Below are 23931 nucleotides of genomic sequence, written 5' to 3' on the forward strand. Positions count from 1 at the left end.
ACACAGGATGACCACAGTATGAAACCCATGAAGGGTACCCCTTGCTGCAAGGTTGAAACTGGGTGTACTCCCCATAGACAGAAGGATCTCAAGGGTTTTACCAACTAGAGAGACCTGACAAAGACCAGTGGGTGATGAGGGGGGTTTCCTAGGCCTAGTCCAAAAAAAAGTCCAAACAAAAGGAATGCAACTAAAATAACAAAAAAAAATGTTTTTGTTCACTTTTAATATAAAGCAAACCTGGAAGTTGGTAATTATATCAGAAACATAAATGATTTGGCAAAAGAAATTCTCAGGCTCAAACAGTTAATGCATCATTTGTACTGATATTATTATTATTATTTTATTACAGCTTAGATCACTCAAAACAGCAAATGCATGCTGTTGACAAAATAAGAAAAATAAAACAGTGCCGTTTAAACTTACAACTGTCCCTCACCACAGGGTAATCTATTTTACAATTACAAAAAAAATTGATGCCTTTTGTTTAAATTATGTGGTTCCCGAAATACTCTTCCCAAAATTCCTTCTTACAAGCAAACTAAAATGTCACACTAGGCTCAAGTGATTGATTACCTCAAAATAGAGAGTTTCAAAATTGTAGAAGCTCCTAATCCTTGGGCTTATTTCGCATGGCTTTTCGCTTGTTCGCGTCAAGATATCTTTTCCTCAAGCGGATAGCTTTTGGTGTAACCTGCTCCGTAAACAACTTTGGTCACAAATTGGCATGAAAATTGAAAGATGAAAATAAAGAGAGCAAGAGTAACTGTTGATAACTTGCCTCAATGAGCTCATCAGCCGCAACATACCCGATAGCTTCTTCAAGAGTCATCTGCATAATTATTTGCAAAGAACAGTAATAAGAAAGCAGACATAGTCAAAACACATACCTCTATGGATCTGTATCATGGAATACAAGAAACCACTTTGGGAAAAAAACTATTGATATAGACTCCATTGCAGATTGAGGTTGAAGGCACTGGCAAGAATCATTTTGAACTACAAATGCCAGTATTCCGCTCATGTTGGATCCTCACAATGAATTTTTATCACGATGGGTATGATAGAATATCAATAAGATTAAGACAGATGTCAACAAGAATGAGCAACATACCAGGCGAGGAGGGGCCAACCGCACATTTTCATCCTTGCCAGCAGCACGCACATTAGTTAACTCCTTTGCTCTTACAGGGTTAATCTGCATTGACAGCCATGTAAAGAATTATGGCAGATCATGTGGATGTTCACAGGTTAATTTATCTAATAAGGTACATGTTCTCGTTCCTTACATCAAGATCACTGTCCCGTGAGTGCTCACCAACAATCATCCCTTCATAAGTCTGGGTAAACAGACAATAGTCAGTAACAAGGGATTTAGTTTGTCAGACATGGACTTGTTAGAAGAATGCAATTTCCTTTAAGATGACAGGGTCATGAGGAAAGAAAACCTCTGTGCCAGGAGTAACAAACAGAGTTCCACGAGCCTCTAAACTCATGAGTGCATGTGCAGTAATAGCTCCATTGCCCACTGATACCTGTTGAATTGGAAACAAATCTGTAGTACGTTCCATACCTCAGAAAAAATGAGGTAATTTATGCGGTATAAAAACATTGAAAGACTGATACATTCTTTACACAGGAAGGTTATCGTGTCAAAGAAATATGTAATGCTGCCACGAAGACTGGGTACATGCATGTAAGAATCTGCTATTCCCTAAACTGGACTCTTCACGAGCCACAGGCTTCTAGGCAAGCCAAATACACAAGTCTAAATACTGAATAACGTATCTTGAAATTAGTTGATGCTTTTTTGTAACTAATGTGTTAATTATGATTTTCGTGAATTTCAATGGATTTTTAAAGACAAATCTCAAGAACATGCTAGACCCTTTGAACTGATGTCTTATCATATCAGAGCAAGAATAAAAGCAATTCATAACCTATTTGTGGTGGACAGGTTCAACCTCTTATTTCGTCTCATTGAAATTTTCATGCCTTTTGGCTTCTCTATTCAACTATAATATTAGAGAACCACTTATCAATGCCTGTCCTTTTTGCAAATCCTACTGCAGCAGCAAATGAGAAAAAGAAAAACGAGTTTGAGTTTAATCCACGGCAGCATTCAAACCTTTGATTCTCCAAGTACAAGACAAAGGAAGATGGCCAAAGAAAGGAGCGTTCTTTTAGATGTGCAAGTGATGGAGACTTTGGATTGCTGGGACACACAAAAGAGAGGCAGAATGACTGCCTGGGTCTTAGACCTCTTCATGTAACACGTTAGGGTAGTTTCAGAACTAACCGCAGATGACATGGTAGAATCCAATCAGATTTCCTTCATAAACAATAGAAAAGTGTACACTCTAGTCCTTACTTTCATGTCAAATGGCATATTAGGTTTTCAGTCCTAAGCATTCAGTCATGGGCTTTTAAACCCTGTGGGTCTTCTCTCTTTAAGTTAGTAGTGGAGATAGTTTATCCCCCTTACTATAGCCCAAAGTTTTTTATTTTACTAAAGGTTCATCTTGGATTTAGTTTCAGCTATCAATCTAGATGGAGGACAGTTGTAGGGGGGTTAATAGCCCATATTTCATCTTCACAAAGATAGGGCATTTCTGGGCCATTGACCTCTATGTAGTCAAAAGGGCTACGGGGTGCCTCGGTAGACCCTAAAAAATACTAGTAGAAGACTAGGTGGGATAGTCGGACTAGTCGATACCCCAATTAAAATATAAAAAATTACACAAAATATACATAAAAATATGTTTAATTCTTTTACTAATAAGAAGTTTTCATTACACAGGTACAAAATTACACATGCTTTCACAAAATATATTAATATACATAACCAAAATTGTTCCCTTGTGACTTACATTGTAAAGTTGTGTTTAGAATCTGTTTTGCTTTCGTTGAGTCTGATGTAAGCTGCCCACTTCAAGTTAATCAATACCCCGAAGGGGCAGCCTGTTAAGATATACATATACGTGTATATATATGTATATATACATATACATATACGTATATATATGTGTTTATTGTTAACCGAAATACCCATTAGAGGTATTTTGGTCTTTTCTCTATAATAGGCATTTCTGCATTTTATTTCATGTATTTATTTTTGTCTTTTTCCTTTTTCACCTTTTTGGCTTTTTTAGATTTGATGGGACAACTCCATATAGCTGTTGGAGCTGCCCCAACAGTTATATTTATGACCGTTGGGTGCAGCCCCATATGGAGCTACACCCTATTGACTCCATTGTATTATAAATTAGCCTTTTGTGGCCTTGTATTCTCAACTCATTCTTGAGTGCTTCTATGCAATAACAAGTTTGTAGACCCTTGTGTGGGTGGTTTTGTGATTCAATCAAGTATTTTTTACTTGATTGAAAGTGTGTTCTTGCATGTGTATCGGATTCAATCCACTTCATTACACAGCCCGTATACTTGAACTGTAAGAGGCCTACGGGCTAAATTGTGAATGAATTAAATGTGTTGAGCTTTCTTTAGTTCACCCTCATTATGATTGCTTCTTGTGATCGCAATTCTTCTCCCTCGTTTATCTCTTGCTCTCTTGCACTCTGATTACAAGCTTCCGTGGCTGACATGCGAGCGATAAGTAGGCTTGCGGCAGTAAGGAAGGACCGTCGTGCCGAGCTGACCTATTGAAGAGAATAGGCCCGTGACAAGTGGTACCAAAGTCTGTTCCCGTGCTGGGGAAGAGACTCCAGAGTCGGTGTCAACAGACGCGCCGACAGGCTACGATTTGTGAGCAAGACATCGTGACGCCCTATCAAAACTTGCATAACACCAAAGGCAAGACAGTTGCCGAAACTGAGAAGATGGGTTCACCTCGAGGCCAAGAGCAGATGGCTGCAACTGTCAACAAGCTGGTGGAAGATGTGACTTCGCACGAAGAAGTCATTTCACACGCAATTGAATCATTCGGTGGACTCAATGATGTGGCAGTGAGTCTGCAAGAGCAAGTGATCTTACTGATGGAACAGGTCACTTCGTTAACGACAACAGTGGCCGACTTGCAGACTTAAGTAGGGGAGCTTCAGTTGAAGAGCCGAACATTGCAGCGAACATTGACCCTAAATGGGGAAAATGGTGAGAAGCCATCAGGGATTGATGTGCCAAGACCAGCAAAGTTCAATGGTTCTCGCGACAGCAAGGCCATTGAGAACTTTTTGTTCCAAGTAGAATACTACTTGGATATTCAGAATGTGACAGTTGAAGATCTCAGGATTAATGTTGCAGCAGTCTTATTGGATGAAGATGCTATCACTTGGTGGAGACGAAAGCGTAGTGACATAGAGAGGGGTCAATGCGTGATAAACACCTTTAATGACTTCAAAATGGAATTGCGCAACTACTTCATGCCAAAAATATGCGTAAAGACAGGCTTACAGGATGGTGGCGGATCTTAAACATACTGGTTTGTTGCAAGACTATGTCAGAACGTTCCAGAAGCTTATGCTTGAGGTGCCTAACATGCCAGATGAGGACAAGCTCAACTGGTTCATTGTGGGACTTGAGTCATGGGCACAATCCAAAGTAGAAAGGAGCAACCCCAGTATTTTGGAAGATGCATACGTGACAGCCGAGCGCTTAGCTTACACTCAGCGTAAGCCCTTCACTCCATCAACCAAGGTCGGGAAGAAGCCTGACCACGAAGGCAAGAAGGATGAGCGATGCAACAACAAAGGTGAAGCGTCGATATCCCACCAATTTGATAAGAAACAGAACTTCAAGAAGTATAACAGCAGCAAGGGAGCAGTTGTTACTTATTGGTTCTGTGGCGATAGGCATATCGCCAGGCAGTGTCCAAAACGTCTTGTAAAGGATGATGGGCAAGCCAATGCAGCGCAGGCATAATGCAGTGATACTCAGACCATGCAACCAAGGATGGGGGACATGCGATCGATTAACACAGCAAGAAGTTACACAGCTGAAAACATGCAGGTCAGCAAGGAACTCATGTATCAAGAAATCATTACTAATGGAAAGTCTACTTCAGCAGTGGTAGACTCCGGGCCACACACAATTTCGTCTCGCGGGAAGAGGAGGAGCGGTTGGGCTTGAAGCCCGGGCCAAAGCAGAAGACCATCAAAACAGTGAACTCTGAGGCCAAGCCTATCGTTGGTGAAGCAAGGGTTGTAGCTATCCAAATTGAGAGTTGGGACGACAAAGCCAACTTCTCTGCAGTGCCCTTAGACTATTCTAAGATGATTTTGGGTATGGAGTTTATGTGCAGCCAGAATGTGATGATGTTACCAAAGTTTAACTCGTTGACGATTATGGAGCCAAACCTGTCGCACACAGTTCAGTGCCTTACTCAGAAAGGCAAGACTTCAATGTTATCGACAATGCAACTAAAGAAGGGTGTTAAGCGTGGGGAGCAAACATTCTTAGTTGTCGTGCGCACAGAAGAAGGGAAGGTGCAAGCAGCAGTGCCGCCGACCATAGCCCCACTGTTGCCAGTTTTGGAGGGTGATGCCTCAGGAATTGCAGAGGCGTCTTCCACCAAGATGTAAGGTCGACCATAAGATTGAGTTGACTCCGGGAGCGAAGCTTCCCGCAATGGTTTCATACCGCATGGGGCCAGCTGAGCTGAAAGAGTTGCGCAGGCAACTGGACGAGATGTCGGATGCAAGCATCGTTCGTCCATCAAAAGCCCCATTTGGCGCACCAGTCCTATTTCAGATGAAACGTGACGGCTCCAAATGATTGTGTGTGGATTACGGTGCACTAAACAAGGTCACGGTAAAGAACAAGTACCCATTGCCACTAATAGCGGACTTGTTCGATCAATTGGGCAGTGCCCGAGTCTTTTCAAAGCTAGACTTGAGATCGGGTTACTGACAGGTGAAGATTGCAGATGGCGATGAGCCAAAAACAACTTGCGTCACCCGCTATGGTGCTTACGAATTCTTAGTAATGTCATTCGGTTTGACGAATACTCCAACCACGTTCACGATCCTAATGAATCAGATTTTCTACCTTTACTTAGACAAGTTCGTGGTAGTCTACTTGAATGACATCGTGATCTATAGCAACAACATAAAGAAACATGTTGGGCACTTGCGAACAGTGTTTTAGGTGCTAAAGGTGAATGACCTCTGTATTAAATAAGAGAAGTGTCCCTTCGGTTAGGAGATCAGCTTCTTCGGCCACGTTATGGGGCGTGGTGTGATGCGCATGGATGGGCAAAAGATAAGAGTCATCCAGGAATGGGTTCCGCCAAGCAAAGTTCTGGAGTTGCGGTCATTCCTTAGTTGGGCGAATTACTATCGGCGATTCATTGAAGGTTACTCCATCATTGCTACGCCCCTCACTAACCTGTTAAAGAAGAATTGAGTATGGCTCTGGACAGGAGCATGCCAAGATGCCTTCGACGACTTGAAGAAAGCCTTAGTGAGAGAGTCAGTGTTGCGACTGCCTGAACACTCGAGACCCTTTAAGGTCCACACAGATGCCTCAGACTTTGTCATCGACGAAGTTATTATGCAAGATGGTCATCCGATCGCATATGAGAGTCGTAATCCAAAAGATGCAAGAGGCGTTACATGATGCATGAACGTGAGATGACAGTCATCGTGTATAAACTCAGGACTTGACGGCACTACCTTCTGGGTGCTCAGTTCATCGTCAAGATGGATAATGTTGCCACAAGCTATTTTCAGACACAGAAAAAGCTTGCGCCTAAGCGAGCTTGGTGGCAGATGTTTTTGGCTGAGTTTGACTTTGCCTTAGAGTACAAGGTTGGAAAGACCAATGCAGTTGCGGACGCCTTGAGCCGCAGAGTTGAACTGGCTGTTGCGCGTGCAGAACCTTTCGAAGTACATTTGGAGGGCGCTTTGCTGAGCCGCTTCCGCAAAGGTACGCAACAGAATCCGAAGACGCAACACCTTGTTTCTCTGGCGCAGGCAGAAGGACTCGACGATTTTGGCTACAGGACGACCTCCTTGTGACAAAAGGAGGACATATCTTCGTGCCACAGTGGGGAAGCCTTCGTCGAGAATTGCTTAAGGAGTGTCATGATACATTATGGGCCGGCTATTCTGGTCAAGAGCGGACCTTAGCACTCCTTGAGCACGGCTACTATTGGTCACAGATAAGAGACTACGTGGAGAGGTATGTGCGAACGTGCTTCGTCTGCCAGCAAGACAAGGGAACCAACCAGAAGACAGCCGGTCTCCTTGAGCCTCTACCGATTCCAGAACATCCTTGGAAAAGCATCCCCATGGACTTCATTGTTAGTCTGCTGAAGGTAGATAGCACCAGCTCCATCCTTGTGGTGGTTGATCGTTTCTCAAAATATGTCACCTTCATCCCAGCTTCTAAGGAGTGCCTGACAGAGAAGACTGCAGAGTTGTTTGTAAAGCATGTGATGAAGCACTGGGGCATACCAAAGAACATTGTGAGTGATCGTGATGCTCACTTCACGGGCAAGTTCTGGCATAAAGTATTTCGGCTACTTGACTCTGATTTGTTGTTTTCAACAAGCTTCCATCCGTAGACCAATGGGCAAACAGAACGCATCAACGGGATACTTGAGCAGTACCTTAGGCACTTTGTTAGTGCCAATCGGAAAAATTGGGTAAAGCTCCTTGACGTGGCACAATTCTGTTATAATCTATAGAAGAGCGAGTCTTCAGGCCACAGCCCGTTTGAAATAACCACGGAGCAGCAGTCACTGACCCCGCACACTCTTGCCGCGCAAGAAAAGAAAAGGTCATCCTTCGCCTATTAGTTTGTTCGAGACTGACACGAGCAGAATGAGTTGGCGAAGGCATTCTTACACAAGGTGGCAAAGAGAATGAAGAAGTGGGTGGACAAGCATCGTCGACCCACTGGGTTCCAAGTTAGGGACCAAGTGTTTGTGAAGCTTTATCCTGGTCGCACAGGCATCTTCCGTGGGCGGCACCGCAGACTGCTCAGAAAGTATAAAGGACCATTCACCATCACAAAGAAGGTGGGCAAACTGGCGTACTAGCTGGAGTTTCCCTCAGATTTCAAAGTGCACCCGATGTTCCACGTGTACAATCTCAAACAGTTTCATACAGATGACAGAGATCTGGAACGTATGGTGTCATAACGCGCTCCCATCATGCAGAGGGCCCCGACAACACAACGGGCCGAGAAATACCTCAGTCGAATCCTTCACCACAAGGTCAATTACTTGGGCGAAGCGAAGAAATACCTAGTGCAGTGGGAGGAAACAGCGAAACCTACGTGGGAGTCAGCTTTCCGGATGAACAGTTGTTACCCGACTGAAGTCAGGGCTTACCATGAAACAGATGGCGCCGAGGACTGCGCATGTTTTGAAGGGAGGAGCATGTTCCCTTGTGACTTACATTGTAAAGTTGTGTTTAGAGTCTGTTTTGCTTTCGTTGAGTCTGATGTAAGCTGCCCAATTCAGGTTAATCAATACCCCGAAGAGGCAGTCCGTATACTTGAACTGTAAGAGGCCTACGGGCTAAATTGTGAATGAATTAAATGTGTTGAGCTTCCTTTTGTTCACCCTCGTTGTGATTGCTTCTTGTTATTGAATTTCTTCTCCCTCCTTGCTCTCTTGCACTCTGATTACAAGCTTCCACAACTGGCAAGCGAGCGATAAGTAGGCTTGCAGTGGTAAGGAAGGATTGTCGCGTCGTGATGGCCTATTGAAGAAAATAGGCTCGTGAAAAGGTTACGTGGTGCCTAGTCGATAGACCCCTAAAAAATACTAGTCGAAGACTTGGTGGGATAGTCGGACTAGTCGATATCCCAATTAAAATATAAAAAAGTACACAAATATACATAAATATGTTTAATTCTTTTACTAATAAGATGTTTTCATTACACGGGTTGCTACCCGGATTGCTACGCCTATAGACGGCTATAACCGGTATAGCCAACCTAGTGTTATAGTTTGGTGTATGTGAAAGAGAGTTAAGGGAGAAGATTAAAACATGCAAACCTTGTGTGGTGTGTCGAAAACTAAACTCAGACTAAGGGCTTAGAGCCCACTACAGTTGTAAGTTAAAGTCATTATTTGCTTATAATTATTCTTTATTGAGTTATAAACTCACCCCATATATAATTGCAACTATAGGTTTCAGGCACACTAACACAGGCAAGACGTGATCGGCTACTCCGACTTTGCAGCAGAATACTTGTTAGTTTTTATTTTCTTGTTATTGAACACTCATGTAGTTGTTATTTTCTTATGTCATGAATAATAAACTTTATGAAAGAAATTGAGTTATTAGAAAAAGAAAAAGAAAAAATTAGTCATGTTTTCTCTGTGTGAACTCTGTATGCTTTTTCTCTTAAAAGTAATACCAATCGGACTTGGACTCTCGAGATCCCATATCGAGGTGTTTATATATATATATATATATATATATATATATATATATATATATATCAATTATTCATAACATATTCGGTATAATCAACAAAATATGCTTTCAAACTTTCACATAAGCTCAATAACGCATACATATATAAATAACATATTACATAATTCATAATACTAAACATGCTTTCAGGATTTTATAGAAAAAATCATTAGAAACAAACACACACATATATAAAAAACATAATCAATTAAAATTAACTGTGCATGCTTTCAATGTTTCACAGGAAAAATCCCAAAAGCAGGGTAGTGCGCATGCACACACATATATATAGAATAGTGGGAAGCCACCCAACTGCATCCCTACTAGATGGTACCCGACTGCTTGGGACCGTCAATTTTTGGTGCTTTTTCAAAATTCTAACCTTACAAATGTGTTCATCATGATTGATTTACTAGAAATTGATACTTGGACCATTTGATTCTAATGCATGGATAGGTTTTTATAAGGTTCAAAAATCAACGGTCTACAATTTTCATAAATTTTTTAGGCTTCAAATACCATTTTTTTCATCCAAAATGCATTATCCAAGTGTCAATTTCTAGTAAATTAACCATGTTGAACACATCCGTAAGGTCAGAATTTCAAAAAAAACACAAACTTTTAGTGGGTAGGGTTGGTACGTTTTCTATTTGTTAGGTTTTCATCTCTCTCTCTCTCTCTCTCTATGTATATATATATATATATATATATATATATATATATAGCTAAGCATGTTTTCATGATTTCACATAACAAATCACACAAACACACACACGTATATATAATTATATATATACAAAAAAAATAACATATATAAGAATAATAAATGACTAAATTGTCATCATGCCTAGGTCGGTGCCTAGACGACAAAATTGGTATCTTTTAAGGTATCCACCTAGGAATTGCAAAGCCTAGGCGTTTAACTTACGTTTGACCGACTAGGCGGACCAGTCGGTGCCTAGTGAGGGATTTCCACTACATAGATTGACCTTTTCCAGAAATCAATGACCTTTGCAGTCTTCAATATGTCTTAAACTGCTTAAATAAAGCAGGGGTGATATTTTCTGGTGATCTTTTCTGATGATCGTGAATGAGAACAACGGTTTCTATGAGTAACACTTTCCCACATTTCAACCATCAAGTGTTTGATGGTGTCTGAAGGCTTAATATTGTTAAAATATGTAATCCTTTTGTCTTTTAGTCTAGTTATGTATTCTAGTTAGATTAGGATAAATATAGTTATTAGATTTATTTTTTTGACATTTTTGAACCTCGCTACTTTTTGACTAAAGTCAAAAATTAGGTGTACTAAGAGAGTCGTTGGACTTCCAACGGCTCTATTTAGAGCCGTTAGGAGCCCAACGACTTCCTTCTTGGCCTCCCATTTGAAATCTATAAATATGGGGATCGTTCCCCTTTGTAATACATCTTTTGTGTGGGTGTTCACCCACTTGAATGAAATATATTTTTCTCTTTGTTTTGCATACCTTTTTTTTTGGGTATTTTGTATAAACCCTAGTGGTTATTGTGAGTGTGTACTATGTATGAACCTTCGTGGTTCGTGTGAGAGATCCTTTGTGAGTATCATTTGAATCCGATTGTGAACTTCATCTTCTTACATGGTATCAGAGCCATTATTATCAAGCTATTCTTTTTCGGTGCATTGGAAAGTGTGCAGGCTCAAAAGTAGAATCATCAAGAGTGATGATGACTCGGTTCTAACCGTATCTAGACCGGAAAATCATGTTCGCACATACAAACCTCCAAACCATGGGAGGATGAATGATGAGAAACATAGAAATGATTTTGAGAAAAGGAAAGTAACTTGTTACTATTGCCGTGAACTGTGACACGTGAAAACTTATTGTCCAAAATTGAAGAAACCATATGAAAAGAAGTTTGCCTCTGTCGAACCTACTCAAGAATCGAGTGAATCATCCATCAGAAGTATGTTCTTATCACAATTGGTGAAAGCACTTCAACTATTGCTCAAAGGAGCATCTTCATCCGCTGGAGCCGCCGTCTCTTCCATGGGCATCTCCGATCCTAGTAAAACTATTTAGCTTCTTGATTCCGGTGCTTCTTTTCATATGACTCCTAACATTGATGTGTTATCTGAATATCATAGCTCAGAAGGGTCAAATGTATTTAATGTTGATGGAACATCCCTTGAAATTAAGTTAGAATTATGGAGACAGACATTGGAAGAAAGAGGTTTTAAGTTGAGTAAGAGTAAGAAAATAAGAATATATAGAATGTCGGTTTAGTAAGCAACGAAGTAGTGATGGGAGTGTAGTGAAGCTTGGTGAGCAAGAAATACCAGTGGATGATTGTTTCAAATATTTGGGATCTATCATTCAAAAGTATGGAGAAATTGATGGAGATGTAAATCATAGGATAAAGGTTAGGTGGATGAAATGGAAAAGTGCAACTGGAGTGTTGTGCGATCGTAGAATGTCATTGCGGTTGAAGGGAAAGTTTTATAAGACGACTATTAGGCTCGCTTTATTATATGGTACGGAATGTTGGGATGCCAAGAGACATCATATTCAAAAAATGAGTGTAGCTGAGATGTGTATGCTTAGATGGATGTGTGGAAATACAATAAAAGATAAGATTCGAAACGAGGAGATACGTAAGAAGGTAGGCGTTGCACCCATTGAAAATAAGATGAGAGAGAATCGTTTACGGTGGTTTGGACATATTCGGCGAAGGCCTAATGATGCTCCAGTTAGAAGGATGGAGAAATGGGAAAATATATTAGTTAAAAGAGGTCGGGGTAGGCCTAGGAAGACTTGGATGGAGATGATAAGAAAGGATAGGAATGCTTTGAACCTCACCGAGGACCTATGTCACACGGACTCGGCTCCAAGGTCGCCGCACCCGCGTCGACACGCACCGACACGGGTGCGGCTCGGACTCGGTCAACCCGACCCTGGGTGTGGTCAACGCACCCAGGGTCATTTTGGTCCATTTTTTGGAATTTTTTTTTTTTAATTTTCTGGGCCACAGCTGTAAGGAAAAAAACCCATCACAACTAAAAAACCTGTACACTTTCAAGTTTTAAGTATAGAATGGGCACAACTCAAGTTTGTGGTTTTTTCCTGTATGAAGAAAGTGAATTATTACAGTGTATGAAGAAAGTGCCCAAAAGTGAATTATTCTTGTATGAAGAAAGTGTACAGAATGCCTTCACAACTCATCACCTGTCCCCTAATGGGCATAACTTTGACCAAGTCTTATTTATATATATATATATATATATATATATATATATATATATATATATATATATTTTAATATATATATAGCCGAGTCCCCGTGTCCAAAATTTTTGAAATTGCGCCGCACCCGTGTCGCACCCGCACCCGCACCCGCACCCATGTGACATAGCCGAGGACATGGCATTGGATAGAAATGATTGGAGGAGAAGGATTCATGTGGAAGACCCAGAATGATTTTCTTTGTTGGTTCATATCGCCGACCCCAATTGTTTTGGGATGAAGGCGTAGTTGTTGTTGTTTGTTGTTGTAGAAAATTTTGAAAAAAAAAACTTCAAAACTCAAAAAGGTTTTACATTCCACAAGTTAGACTTATTCCTAAACTTAATCTAAACCTTTTATCTCTTTTCACAATTATCTGATCATGGATGTAATGTTTTCTTCTCCTCTCGTGGATGTCGAGTGCAAGATCACCAGTTAGGGAAGTTGATTGGGGACTATACTACATGGATTTTTTGGACATACCTAAGAAGACATTGTGTTGTAATGTTCAAAAGGTTGACTTAGACTTAGACATCCTAGTGTATCCAAGCTCCAGTTTTTTTCAAAGATGAAATTTTTTTGTAATTTTGAAACCTTTAAATGTGAAAAATGTATTCTTGAAAATATGAAAAGACTACCTTTTCAAGAAAGAACCTTTGTGTCTTCGTGACCAAAGCTAATACATTCGGATGTTTGGGGACCCGCACTTGTTGTCTCATAAGGTGGTTTTATTTATTATGTAATTTTTGTAGATGATTTCACAAGATATACTTGAATCTATTTTCTTAAATATAAATCTGAAGTTTTTTCACATTTTCAAATATTTCATCATCTAGTTAAAAATCAATTCAAAAATGACATTTCAATTTTTCGCACTGATTCAAGGGGAGAATTTTTGTCAAAAGAATTTAAAGATTACTTAAACTTACATGGTATCATACATCAAAAATTATGTCCTTATACCCCTCAACAAAATAGTTTAGCAGAAAGAAAGCACAGACATATTATATAAACTACAAGAACCTTACTTATTACACATAAAGTACCAGAGGTTTTTTGGGCTGAATCCACTCTAACTGCATTTTACCTTATCAGCAGGATGTCATCTTTATTAAATAATGTATCTCCTGTTTAAAAACTTTTTAAACAAATCCCAGATTACTCTAGGTTAAGAGTTTTTTAGTGCAAATGTTTTGTGCTTTCAAACAAAAATGACAAATTCTCTCCTCGTGCTATTCCGTGTGCCTTTTTAGGATATGCAAGTCATCAAAAAGGCTATAGATGTTTTGATCCCAAAACAAGAAAACTATACTTTTCAAGGGATGTATCCTTCTTGGAAAAAGAAAGTTTTTTTGAAAGTGTAAATTCTAAGGTAATAGATGAATATTCTTTTTTGTTGGACCTAGTTCCAAAAATTGATGAAGATGATTCAAATCAGAGTCCAGAAGAACAACTTGATATGATGAATGTAGAATCATTTAGTGATCATCCAGATTGTATTCAGTACTCTAGATGAGGTAACGTAGAGAAACCATCTACTCTCGAAAAATATACTAAAGGACATGAACAAGTATCCATTAGGAAGTCGTCTATAGTGTCCAAAGTTCCCCGAAAATTTGTCATACGAGTCTTTTTCACCACAATATCAAGTCTATATTGCTTTAATACACTCCTACGTAGAACCCTCTAACTATGATGAAGCAAAAGAACAATCTGAATAGGTCGAAGTAATGTCACTAGAATTAAGAGCTTTAGAAAAGGCAAATACTTGGACTATTCAGGATCTTTCATTAGGTAAAAAGCATATAGGTTTTAGGTGGGTGTACAAAGTGAAAACTAAGAGTGATGGCACTCTTGAAAGGTTTAAAGCCCGATTAGTGGACAAAGGCTATTCCCAAGAATACGGAATAGACTATGAATAAACTTTTGCTCCAGTTGCTAGAATGACCACAGTTAGGACTCTGATAGCTTTAGCGTCTTCAAAGAAATGACATATATATCAAATTGATGTTAAAAATGCATTTTTAATGAAAACCTAGCTGAAGAAGTATATATGGAACCACCACCTGGCATCAATATTTCAAAAGGAAAGGCTCTTCGATTAAATAAGGCTTTGTATGGGCTTAAGAAAGCCCCAAAAGCTTGGTATGATAAGTTTAGTCAAGTTATAATTGATTTTTGTTTTCAATCTTCTCTTACTAACACAACTTTGTTTGTTAAGAATTCCAATGCAGGTATTATCATTCTTCTTCTCTATGTAGACGACATGATGATCACTAGAAGTGATAAGCAGAGAGTTGACAACATTAAAAAAATTCTCAAAACACATTTCGAAATGAGTGATTTGGGTTTCTTAAAAAAAAATCTTAGTATAGAAGTTGCTTATTCTTCTAGAAGCTATTTGCTAACTCAGTCTAAATTTGCTCGGGACATTGTTGACACGTCTGGTATTTCAGATGAAAAACAGGTTGACACTCCTGAAGTGGTGAACATCAAAATGAAGATTGATGATGGAGAGCCACTTGAAAATCCTACACCTTACAGACAACTTGTCGGGGCATTGTCTTATCTCTCTATTACAAGACCCGACATTGTGCATGTCGTCCACACAGCAAGTCAATTTCAGCATGCTCCTACCACTGTTCATATGGGAGTTGTTTTACGCATTATTAGATATATTAAAACTTTTATTTTTAGAGAATTTTTTTGTCTGCTTCTTCCTTAGAATTAACTGCTTATATTGATGCAGACTGAAGAGGTGACCCCAATGATCGACACTCAACGACTGGTTTTTATGTGTTCTTAGGTGATTCGTTGATTTCATAGAGGTGCAAGAAGCAACAAAAAGTTTCTCTCTCGTCAAATGAAGCCGAATACAGGACAATGCCTACAAACACTATGGAAATAGTCTGGCTGCGGCGCTTGCATCATGACATGAGTATTGAAAGCACAGGAGCATCAAAACTATGCTGCGACAACAAAAGTTCGATTTATATTGCCGGCAACCGGACATTCCACGAACGCACCAAGCATATTGAGATGGATTGTCACTACGTGCGAGAGGAATTTCTACATGGCACCATTGATCTTCCCTATGTTTTCTCAGAATATCAATTAACAGATTTCTTTACCAAACCTCTCGTTGCTCCTCGATTTCACTTTCTCTTAAACAAACTTTTGGTTATTCAACCGTAAGTTTGAGGGGGAGTGTTAAAATATGTAATCTCATATGTAATCTTTTGTTTTTTAGTCTAGTTATGTATTCTAGTTAGATTAGGATAAATGTAGTTAGGTTAGATTTATTTTTTTGACATTTTTGGACCTCACTACTTTTTGACTAAAGTCAAAAAGTAGGTATACTAAGAGAGTCGTTGGGCTTCCAACGGCTCTATTTAGAGTCGTTGGAAGCTCAATGACTCCTTTCTTGGCCTCCCATTTGTAATCTATACATATGGGGAATGTTCCCCTTTGTAATACATCTTTTGTGTGGGTGTTCTCCCACTTGAATGAAATATATTTTTCTCTTTGCTTTGCATACCCTTTTTTTTTGGTATTTTGTATGAACCCTAGTGGTTCTTGTGAGTGTGTACTATTTATGAACCTTCGTGGTTCGTGTGAGAGATCCTTTGTGAGTATCATTTGAAGATCCAATTGGAAACTTCATCTTCTTACAAATACTACTTTGTCCACTTAATAGAAGACACATTGATGGAAACTTCCAATTGTATAATATGACCAACAGTGCTCCAAGATTTGATACTCCTTTTATCAGCTCAATAAGAGCAGAGATGTAATGCTGGCCATCAATCTAATTTTGCATTGATGACCAAAATTTACCCCACCTTATACAAGGGGACCTTGATCCCTTTTGACAAAATATTCCAGTTTAGAATCCGTGAAGAGGTTTTGCCCCTCTTTATCACAATAGCAACTTATCTGTAAATTTTTCTTCTAATTTTGGCGGTGAGAGTTTACCCTGCATAAAGGCCATGATATTGCTTCAAACCAGAGTTACCGGAAGCTTCTTATGTAGGTGGGAAGCGCGCTCCCCAAAAACTCGCTTTGGAAGCACGATACTCCTAGCTTTCGAAACTTCATGGGAATCTCGATTCCCCCACGCTTCTTCTATGCTTTCCACACACATGGTATATGTTTCCTATATGCTTTTCTCATGTTTCTTTTCAAGTTTTTCATGTATTTTCTCTCATGCTTTCACTCACTTTTCATATATTTTCTCTAAATTGATAACCATCATTGTTAGATGTTAACAAAAAATTCAACTTTTACTGAAAAGTCATGAAATATAAGAATAATCAATTTTATTTTAGGTTTTATTTGCTTCTTGTTCGATTCTTATTCAGTTACCATATTGCTTTATGTTTTATTTATATTTCGCTTTCAAATTGATAGTTCGCTTCCGGCTTCCTATAAATTTCAAAATGCCTCACTTCTCGCTTCCGCTTCCCATATCGTTTACCGCTTCCGCTTCCTAGTTTGGCAACCTTGTTTTAAACCATTAGTTCTCGTTTGAACAAAAATGGATTATTCAAGTTGGAACCAGCTTTGCTTATTTTCTCAAACTGCCATGGACAAGCTACGAACATTTAGGTCTAGCATCATTTCAGATAAAGCAAGCATCACTAAAATACTTTATGCAATGATTAACCAAATGGGTAGGAGTTGGGAGATGTGGATGGTTGGACTTAATCACCAAAGTGAGATGGAACCACCATTTTCATGGTGATAGTGTATTCATAGTTATGTCTATAATATTATGCAACAATGGATCATAGAAACATAGACTGAAATCTAGAAAGAAGTGAAATTATTGCTTACTCTAACATAAACAAAGAAACACTCCTAACAATGGAAACAGTCAATTTTCACCATTATAAAAAAAGGTCAGAGTTGGATATAATGCATCTGTACTAGCAAAAGTGGAAAGTAGAAAATCTTGGTGTTATTATCTGCAAGACTGAAGGTAGGCTAGACTAGTATGTTGGAATCACAACACAAGTAGACATACCAGCACTCCTTTCCTGACATTTCCAAGAGGTCCTCTGTATTTTGAATACACTGCAACATCACAGAGCCAACAAGTTGTAAGAACCAATTAATACCATATCCATTACTAGTTTGGTTAATCAGTAAAATGCATGTCTTCTCTCACTAAAGGAACAAAACAAAAGCTGAAACTTTATGTAACATAAAAATAGTAATCATGCTGCTAAAAAAATGCACATAGCCACCTTATACTAGCATCTAGTTGATGTTAATGGAAGCAGATTATAAATCCAGTAAATTATATTTCCTAAATAATGCTTGGTGAGCTTTCTTGAGTGTGTGTGCAAGTACACATGCAACAAACCAAGAAAAATTTCAAGTCTTCATGAACCAGGAAAAAGGCAACGCCAACATCTAATTGAATGATATTTTCACATGTTATAGCATGCCTATAGCCAAATAAAATGTGTCCCAAACCGATATATTACAAGTACACCTCATTCTGGACCATCACAGGGGAAACTATGCCCGAAATCTTTTTTATCTGGCATTAATCCATCGCAAATTCTTAAAGAGTCTAACATTGCGAGCAACTGGCTCTGTAATAAAGAAGAGATCTGTCAAGCTACAAAATAAGGCATACTGAAGATACAACAGAACAGTCTTAAATATCATTTAGAAGAATGAAAAAAAAAATAAATAAAAGATACACGTGGACTGATCTTCCTTTATCCACTAAGACAAAAATGATTTATTTCACTTATACAAATGATATTGTCGCCATAACAAGTTCTTAACCAGAAAACCTTCACCAGGAAGTATACTGAAAGTTATTGTATGCTCGTACATCATGTTCTATGTGTATAAATATGCACTCACTAATTTCATATATTCTTTATCAAAAGAGGTTCGATCCTCAAACACATGGGTGATGGCTCATAAATTTAGATATGGTCATCAGAGAACAGGACCAAAAGAAGGATAATGAGGATAAAACATAGGCTTAAAGAATTAAGGAGCAGTGTCTCAGTATGTTATTATAAGAAATATCAAAGAAGGTGACATTAATTGCATCCCAGAGTCAAGTACCAAAGGGTTCAGATCTTCTGTTGGCAGCAACTTATGACTAATGAACTTTGAGTTATTGAAAGGATGGGAGATGTGTGCTTTTGGTACTTCTAATTCAACCAATGAAGTCAAAATAGGCATGGTTTACTACCAAGCATTATCTTACAACAGGAATTTTGCGTGAGTATATAAGGTCAAGACCAAGGATGATTAGGTGTGAGACACTAATGGCCAAAGAATGTCATCAGCAACACAATGTTGATTGCACAAAAACCTCCATTCATGTGGTAATGCGACAATATTATGTCCCTTTGGCAGTTGTAATAGTAAAGCAAATGGCACATATTAAGTTGGATGTATAGAATCCACTCTCAAATAGAGATTTAAATGAAACAGCATATGTGGAACTTCCTCTTGGCATATTAGATGACCAAATTGGTGTGTGCACTTTGTGGACTCATGTAAGCTTCAACAACTTGGTTTGGAAGGGGGAAAAAAAGCAGGTCAACCATCTCTAATGAATTCAACAGTCATTGTAATTCAGCATTCTTTGTTTCAGTATCATCTAATGACTGAAAAACATTGTCTCTATACAAGCAATATAATGGTTACATGTGATGATATTGACTAGATTAGGTGCATCAAAGATATCTTCTTTCAACTATTTGAGGTGATAAATATTCATAAAGATTCCATGGAGTAAGGTGGCTTATTCAGAAAGAGATTGCCATATGTCCCGCTAGACATATGCAACAGTACTTGCAAGAAAGTAGAAACTCCACTAAAGGTAAATACAAAACAAAGAAGAGATAATGATATCCTGACATACAAAGTCTGACTCATCTAACTTCAATACTTGGTTATCAAGGTCATAGAACAAGTTATCCAGGTCTCCTCCAATGCAACAATTTATTTTCCCATAAAGGGAACATTTTTCCTTTATTGGTATAAAGAAAAATATCAGAACACATTCTATTTTTGTGACTAGGCTGAAGAAGAAATTTAGTGTACAACAAAATAGTAGGAAATAAAAAGATAGAAGAGCCATAAAAGATAACCTCATGTTTTAACAATCAAGTTGTCCATGTTAATAAAAGCATAGTTGGAAAACTTGGTAAGTCAACTCGTGACTCGTCCGAGTTGACTCGTATCGGCAACAAACCGAGTTAAGAATTTAGGTGAACTCAGTTTAAACCAAATTCAGCCGAGTCCCTTTATTGACTCGGCCAAGTTGGCCAAAACTCGAACAAGTCAACGAGTTTTAGCATTGAATCAGCTGAGTCCGCTGAGTCATAGCCATAAATTTAAAAAAAATCAAAAGTACAAAGTAAATCACCATTTACTTTTAAATGGGAAAAATGGTAAATTGAGGGCATAGCCTTCAATGCTACATTTAAGGCCCTTACCAAAAGTAGGATGTGTAGACTTGGGTGGATGAAGGCCTATTTATAATACATGTTGGATGGGCCTTCTACCCCTTCCCATCGATATGGGACTATTTTTTTGCACATACACATGACAAGAGTACTAATGTACTATCACCAAGGCATGGTGCACTAGGCACCAACGCTAGCTTCTTCTAACTAGGAAAAAATATTGAAAAACTTATATAAAATATAATGTATCCATAAAAAGTTCTATTCACCCATCAATCAAAAGATATTATGATATTGAGATGATCAAATGTTTTGTTTATATTTAAGAAAAAAGAAAAATATTTAAAAATCGTATAAGGTACTAAAATATTTTTCTGTAATATATATGTGAGAAATTCATATTTCAAATCAATATACTCTTTAAAAAACATTTCTGTATTTATGAAACATATGTTTGTTATTAATTTTTGATAAAATTAAATAAAAACCGTGACTCGCCCGAGTCACCAAGCCAGGTTTAAAAGATATTGTGGCAGTTGGTAGAATGGATTAGTTTAAAAGATATCCAAATGACTAAGATGTCTCATGTTCAGAGAACTACCAGATATAGAACATATTTTACAATTCAGATGTAGATGATTAATATTTTGTAGGCTTGTAGCATATCCCTCTTCTCACCACATTGTCCTATTCATTTATTCTGGTAGCCCCTATTTTAAGCACAGATGCTCGCTACTTTCGCAGCGGAATCAAGTGTAGAAGTTTCAGTTAATAAGTGGCTGGTAATCAGAAACAAATACACCAAAAACCAGCTCCATGGCCAGCAACAAAGAAAATACTGCCAATCACGCTAGTGCAACAAAGAACTATGTTATGATAATCTTAAACTGCAATCACATCAAGCTATTTTAATATACAGTTTACCCTTTGGCTGCAACAAAACAACAGATTTATTCCTAAAAAAAGGATCTAAAGATGCATGAATCCGTCCTTCAGAAAGCAAACTATGAAAAAAGAAAAGGAATCATAAGAATCATGAATTAAAAAAGAACCATAAGAGATCACTAAACAATAAGAAAAAAACTACAAAAAAATCACATCTATAAATAATGGAAATATCTCATTCGCTTGATATGAGCATAATAAAAGGAACAGAAGAACTATAAACCAAAATACTAGCCCGTTTTTAAATGTGTAATCTGGAAAATATGATGCCATCCACAAAAGATAAATTGGTGATAAGACAAGTACACATACTCAGGAAAGCACGATGCATGAATCCAGTGCCATGTGTATCACTACTAAAGACACTTCTGTACCCAACCAGACCCCTGAAAAGTTCAACATGAAACAGTGTCATCTTCCAGGATGAGGTATAAAGGAATCAGTACTAACCTGAGGAAATTACATTGTTCAAGAACTACAAAACAAGGAAAGATCTTCAAGGCCTAAAATATCTGAAATCATTGAAATAGTAAAATTTTCTAAATTGCTTGTATACCCAACCAGAATCCTGAAGAATTCAACCAGAAACAATGTCATCTTCCTTGAAATGAAATATCAAATATATTGGGAACAAAAACATCAAGACTGAAGTGCCTCAAGAACTGCAAAATAAGGGATGGGAGGGAAGAAAGAAAAAATCATCCAAGCCTACAATATTGGAGATAATAAAAAATGCTTCTAAATCAAAATGATGAAATTCTTGAAGTAAATAATTTAAATGCCAAAAAAGGGAATAGATGTAGAATAAAAGTTGATGGGAACCTTGAGGGGCATGACAAAGACATTCTTGTCCGACCAATATGGCCTGGAACAGGACCCATGTCCATAACTTCAGCCCTTCTATGTGATAAACCTTCCATGACAAGGCCTACATGCTCCTCATTAACCTGAAAAGATGTTTCAATTGAATAAAAATGTTAGGCATACAACATTCAAACAATGAACAAGTATCTAGAAACATAGATGCTTCATCAATGAAATTCTAAGTACCTCAACTGTCACTTCTTCCAATGGCTCAAGCTTTTGACCGTTCTCAGTTTTATACCTGAACCAATGACAACAAAATGGGCTTATTTTAGCAAACGTGAAGAAATGCAAATAAGAACTTCCACACACACACGTGTGCAATCTTGAAGGGATTTTAATAAAGTGTAGAAAATGCCACGAATGACTTATCTACTCCCCATTCAATACATAAATCAATTCTCATATAAACTATTTTATTCTTTTAGATATCATAATCAGAATTCTCAGAAATAACAAAGAATGCATATCACATGGGGTTCCAGAGTTCTAGGATCAGTTACGATACATCTATTATTAAGCTTAACAAAATATGTTAGCTCCATAGAATTTCACACAAGTATTTTAGCCATGATAAAATGAGCATCTCTTGGATGTGCCAAACCTTCTCCCATATGCACAACCAACACAATCCACAGGTAGAGCCACATTATGCACATTTTCAGTGATAAGGTTCTGTTCCAACATATCTAACACTCCCCAGAAAAGCTGCTAACATCAAGGTTCTTCCATTGTCAGCTCAATATGAATCTCAGTAAATATGGAGACACATTTTAAGCTATGTCACATGGGTGCGGGTGCGGGTGCGGGTGCGGGTGCGGGTGCGGGTGCGGGTGCGGGTGCGGGTGCGGGTGTGGGTGTGGGTGCGGATGCGGGTGCGGATGCTTCCAAAAAACCCGGGTGCGGCAGGGGGAAAATGTAATATATATATATATATATATATATATATATATATATATATATATATATATATATATATATATATATATATATATATATATATATATATAAAAGGGGGGTCCGGGGGTTCCCCCCAGCACGGGTCCCGGGGGGGCTGGCGGGGGGTTATAGGGGGCAGCCCCCCCCCCCCCAAGAATTTTTTTTAATTCCGCAGCCCATTTCATAGGGAAAAACTTTTTTTTTTTAAAATCCAAAAAAAATGGACCGAAATGACCTTGGGTGCGGTCAATGCACCCAGAGTCGGGTTGACCGAGTCGACGCGGGTGCGGCACCCTGCTAGCCGAATCCCTGTTACATAGATTTTAGGGAATATAGCCAAGGAATGCAATACCATTTTCAGTATCTTAAAAAAGACTTGAAAATAAACATAAAATACAGCAGGTATATGAGTAATACCATAGCTGCACGCATCGGCAATCAATTCAATTTATTGTGATTTTACAGCAACATCTTTATTCAAAGTTAAATAACTGCGGAAAGGTGACATCTAAATTTATCTGCACTGATGTATCTTGATGTGAATTTATCAGGCTTATTTTATTTCTTTTTATTTTCTTCTAATTGATGACAAATTTTTTAATTTCTTCTTCAAATTCTAAAATGAACTAAAATATCAAAACATAATTCCCTTTGCTTAAAATGTTATAACCAACGGCTAAAATTTCTAAAGCATTATGGCATGTTGCCTCATCAGATGTAGACGGTGGACCTTTAAATGATGAAGGAACAACAATAACCTATAGACTAGACTCTGATATCCCCTTAAAGATGAAAACATAGGCACTTTCTGTTGCAGGAAAACTATCAAAGATTCTCATGAAATTCATTCACAGAAACCTCCTGCAATACAAATGAGACTCAAAATATAAGAATGGCATCTGTTAGTGTCACCTCTGAATAACCATATGAAGTGATAATAAGTCAAAAGCACACAAAAAAATTTACCTAGTGAGATTTATATTACACCTAAATAACCAACCAGATCCAAAACCATGCATATATCATTATTTATCTGAAAAGTCTCAGAATGCCCTACAAACAAGAGACATTAACTATATGAATCAA

The 23931-nt window shown here is 38.2% G+C and overlaps 1 protein-coding gene across 1 annotated transcript in view; it reads right to left on the reverse strand.

The window, feature by feature from the left end:
• Positions 1-294: 294 nt before the first annotated feature.
• Positions 295-23931, reverse strand: part of LOC149843646 (uncharacterized) — a 78105-nt gene continuing 54468 nt past the window's right edge. The window contains exons 11-19 of the mRNA XM_089999990.1: positions 22093-22147; positions 21865-21989; positions 21355-21428; positions 17676-17725; positions 1449-1535; positions 1290-1340; positions 1115-1198; positions 782-832; positions 295-694 (exon numbers count right to left, since the gene is read on the reverse strand). Of these exons, the coding sequence (XP_089856116.1) occupies positions 611-694; positions 782-832; positions 1115-1198; positions 1290-1340; positions 1449-1535; positions 17676-17725; positions 21355-21428; positions 21865-21989; positions 22093-22147 (661 nt within the window). The 3' untranslated portion in view covers positions 295-610. The remainder of the gene's footprint in view (positions 695-781; positions 833-1114; positions 1199-1289; positions 1341-1448; positions 1536-17675; positions 17726-21354; positions 21429-21864; positions 21990-22092; positions 22148-23931) is intronic.

The sequence above is a fragment of the Nuphar pumila genome, chromosome 3 (assembly GCF_984573655.1).
Source record: "Nuphar pumila chromosome 3, dmNupPumi1.hap1.1, whole genome shotgun sequence".
Lineage (NCBI taxonomy): Eukaryota > Viridiplantae > Streptophyta > Magnoliopsida > Nymphaeales > Nymphaeaceae > Nuphar > Nuphar pumila.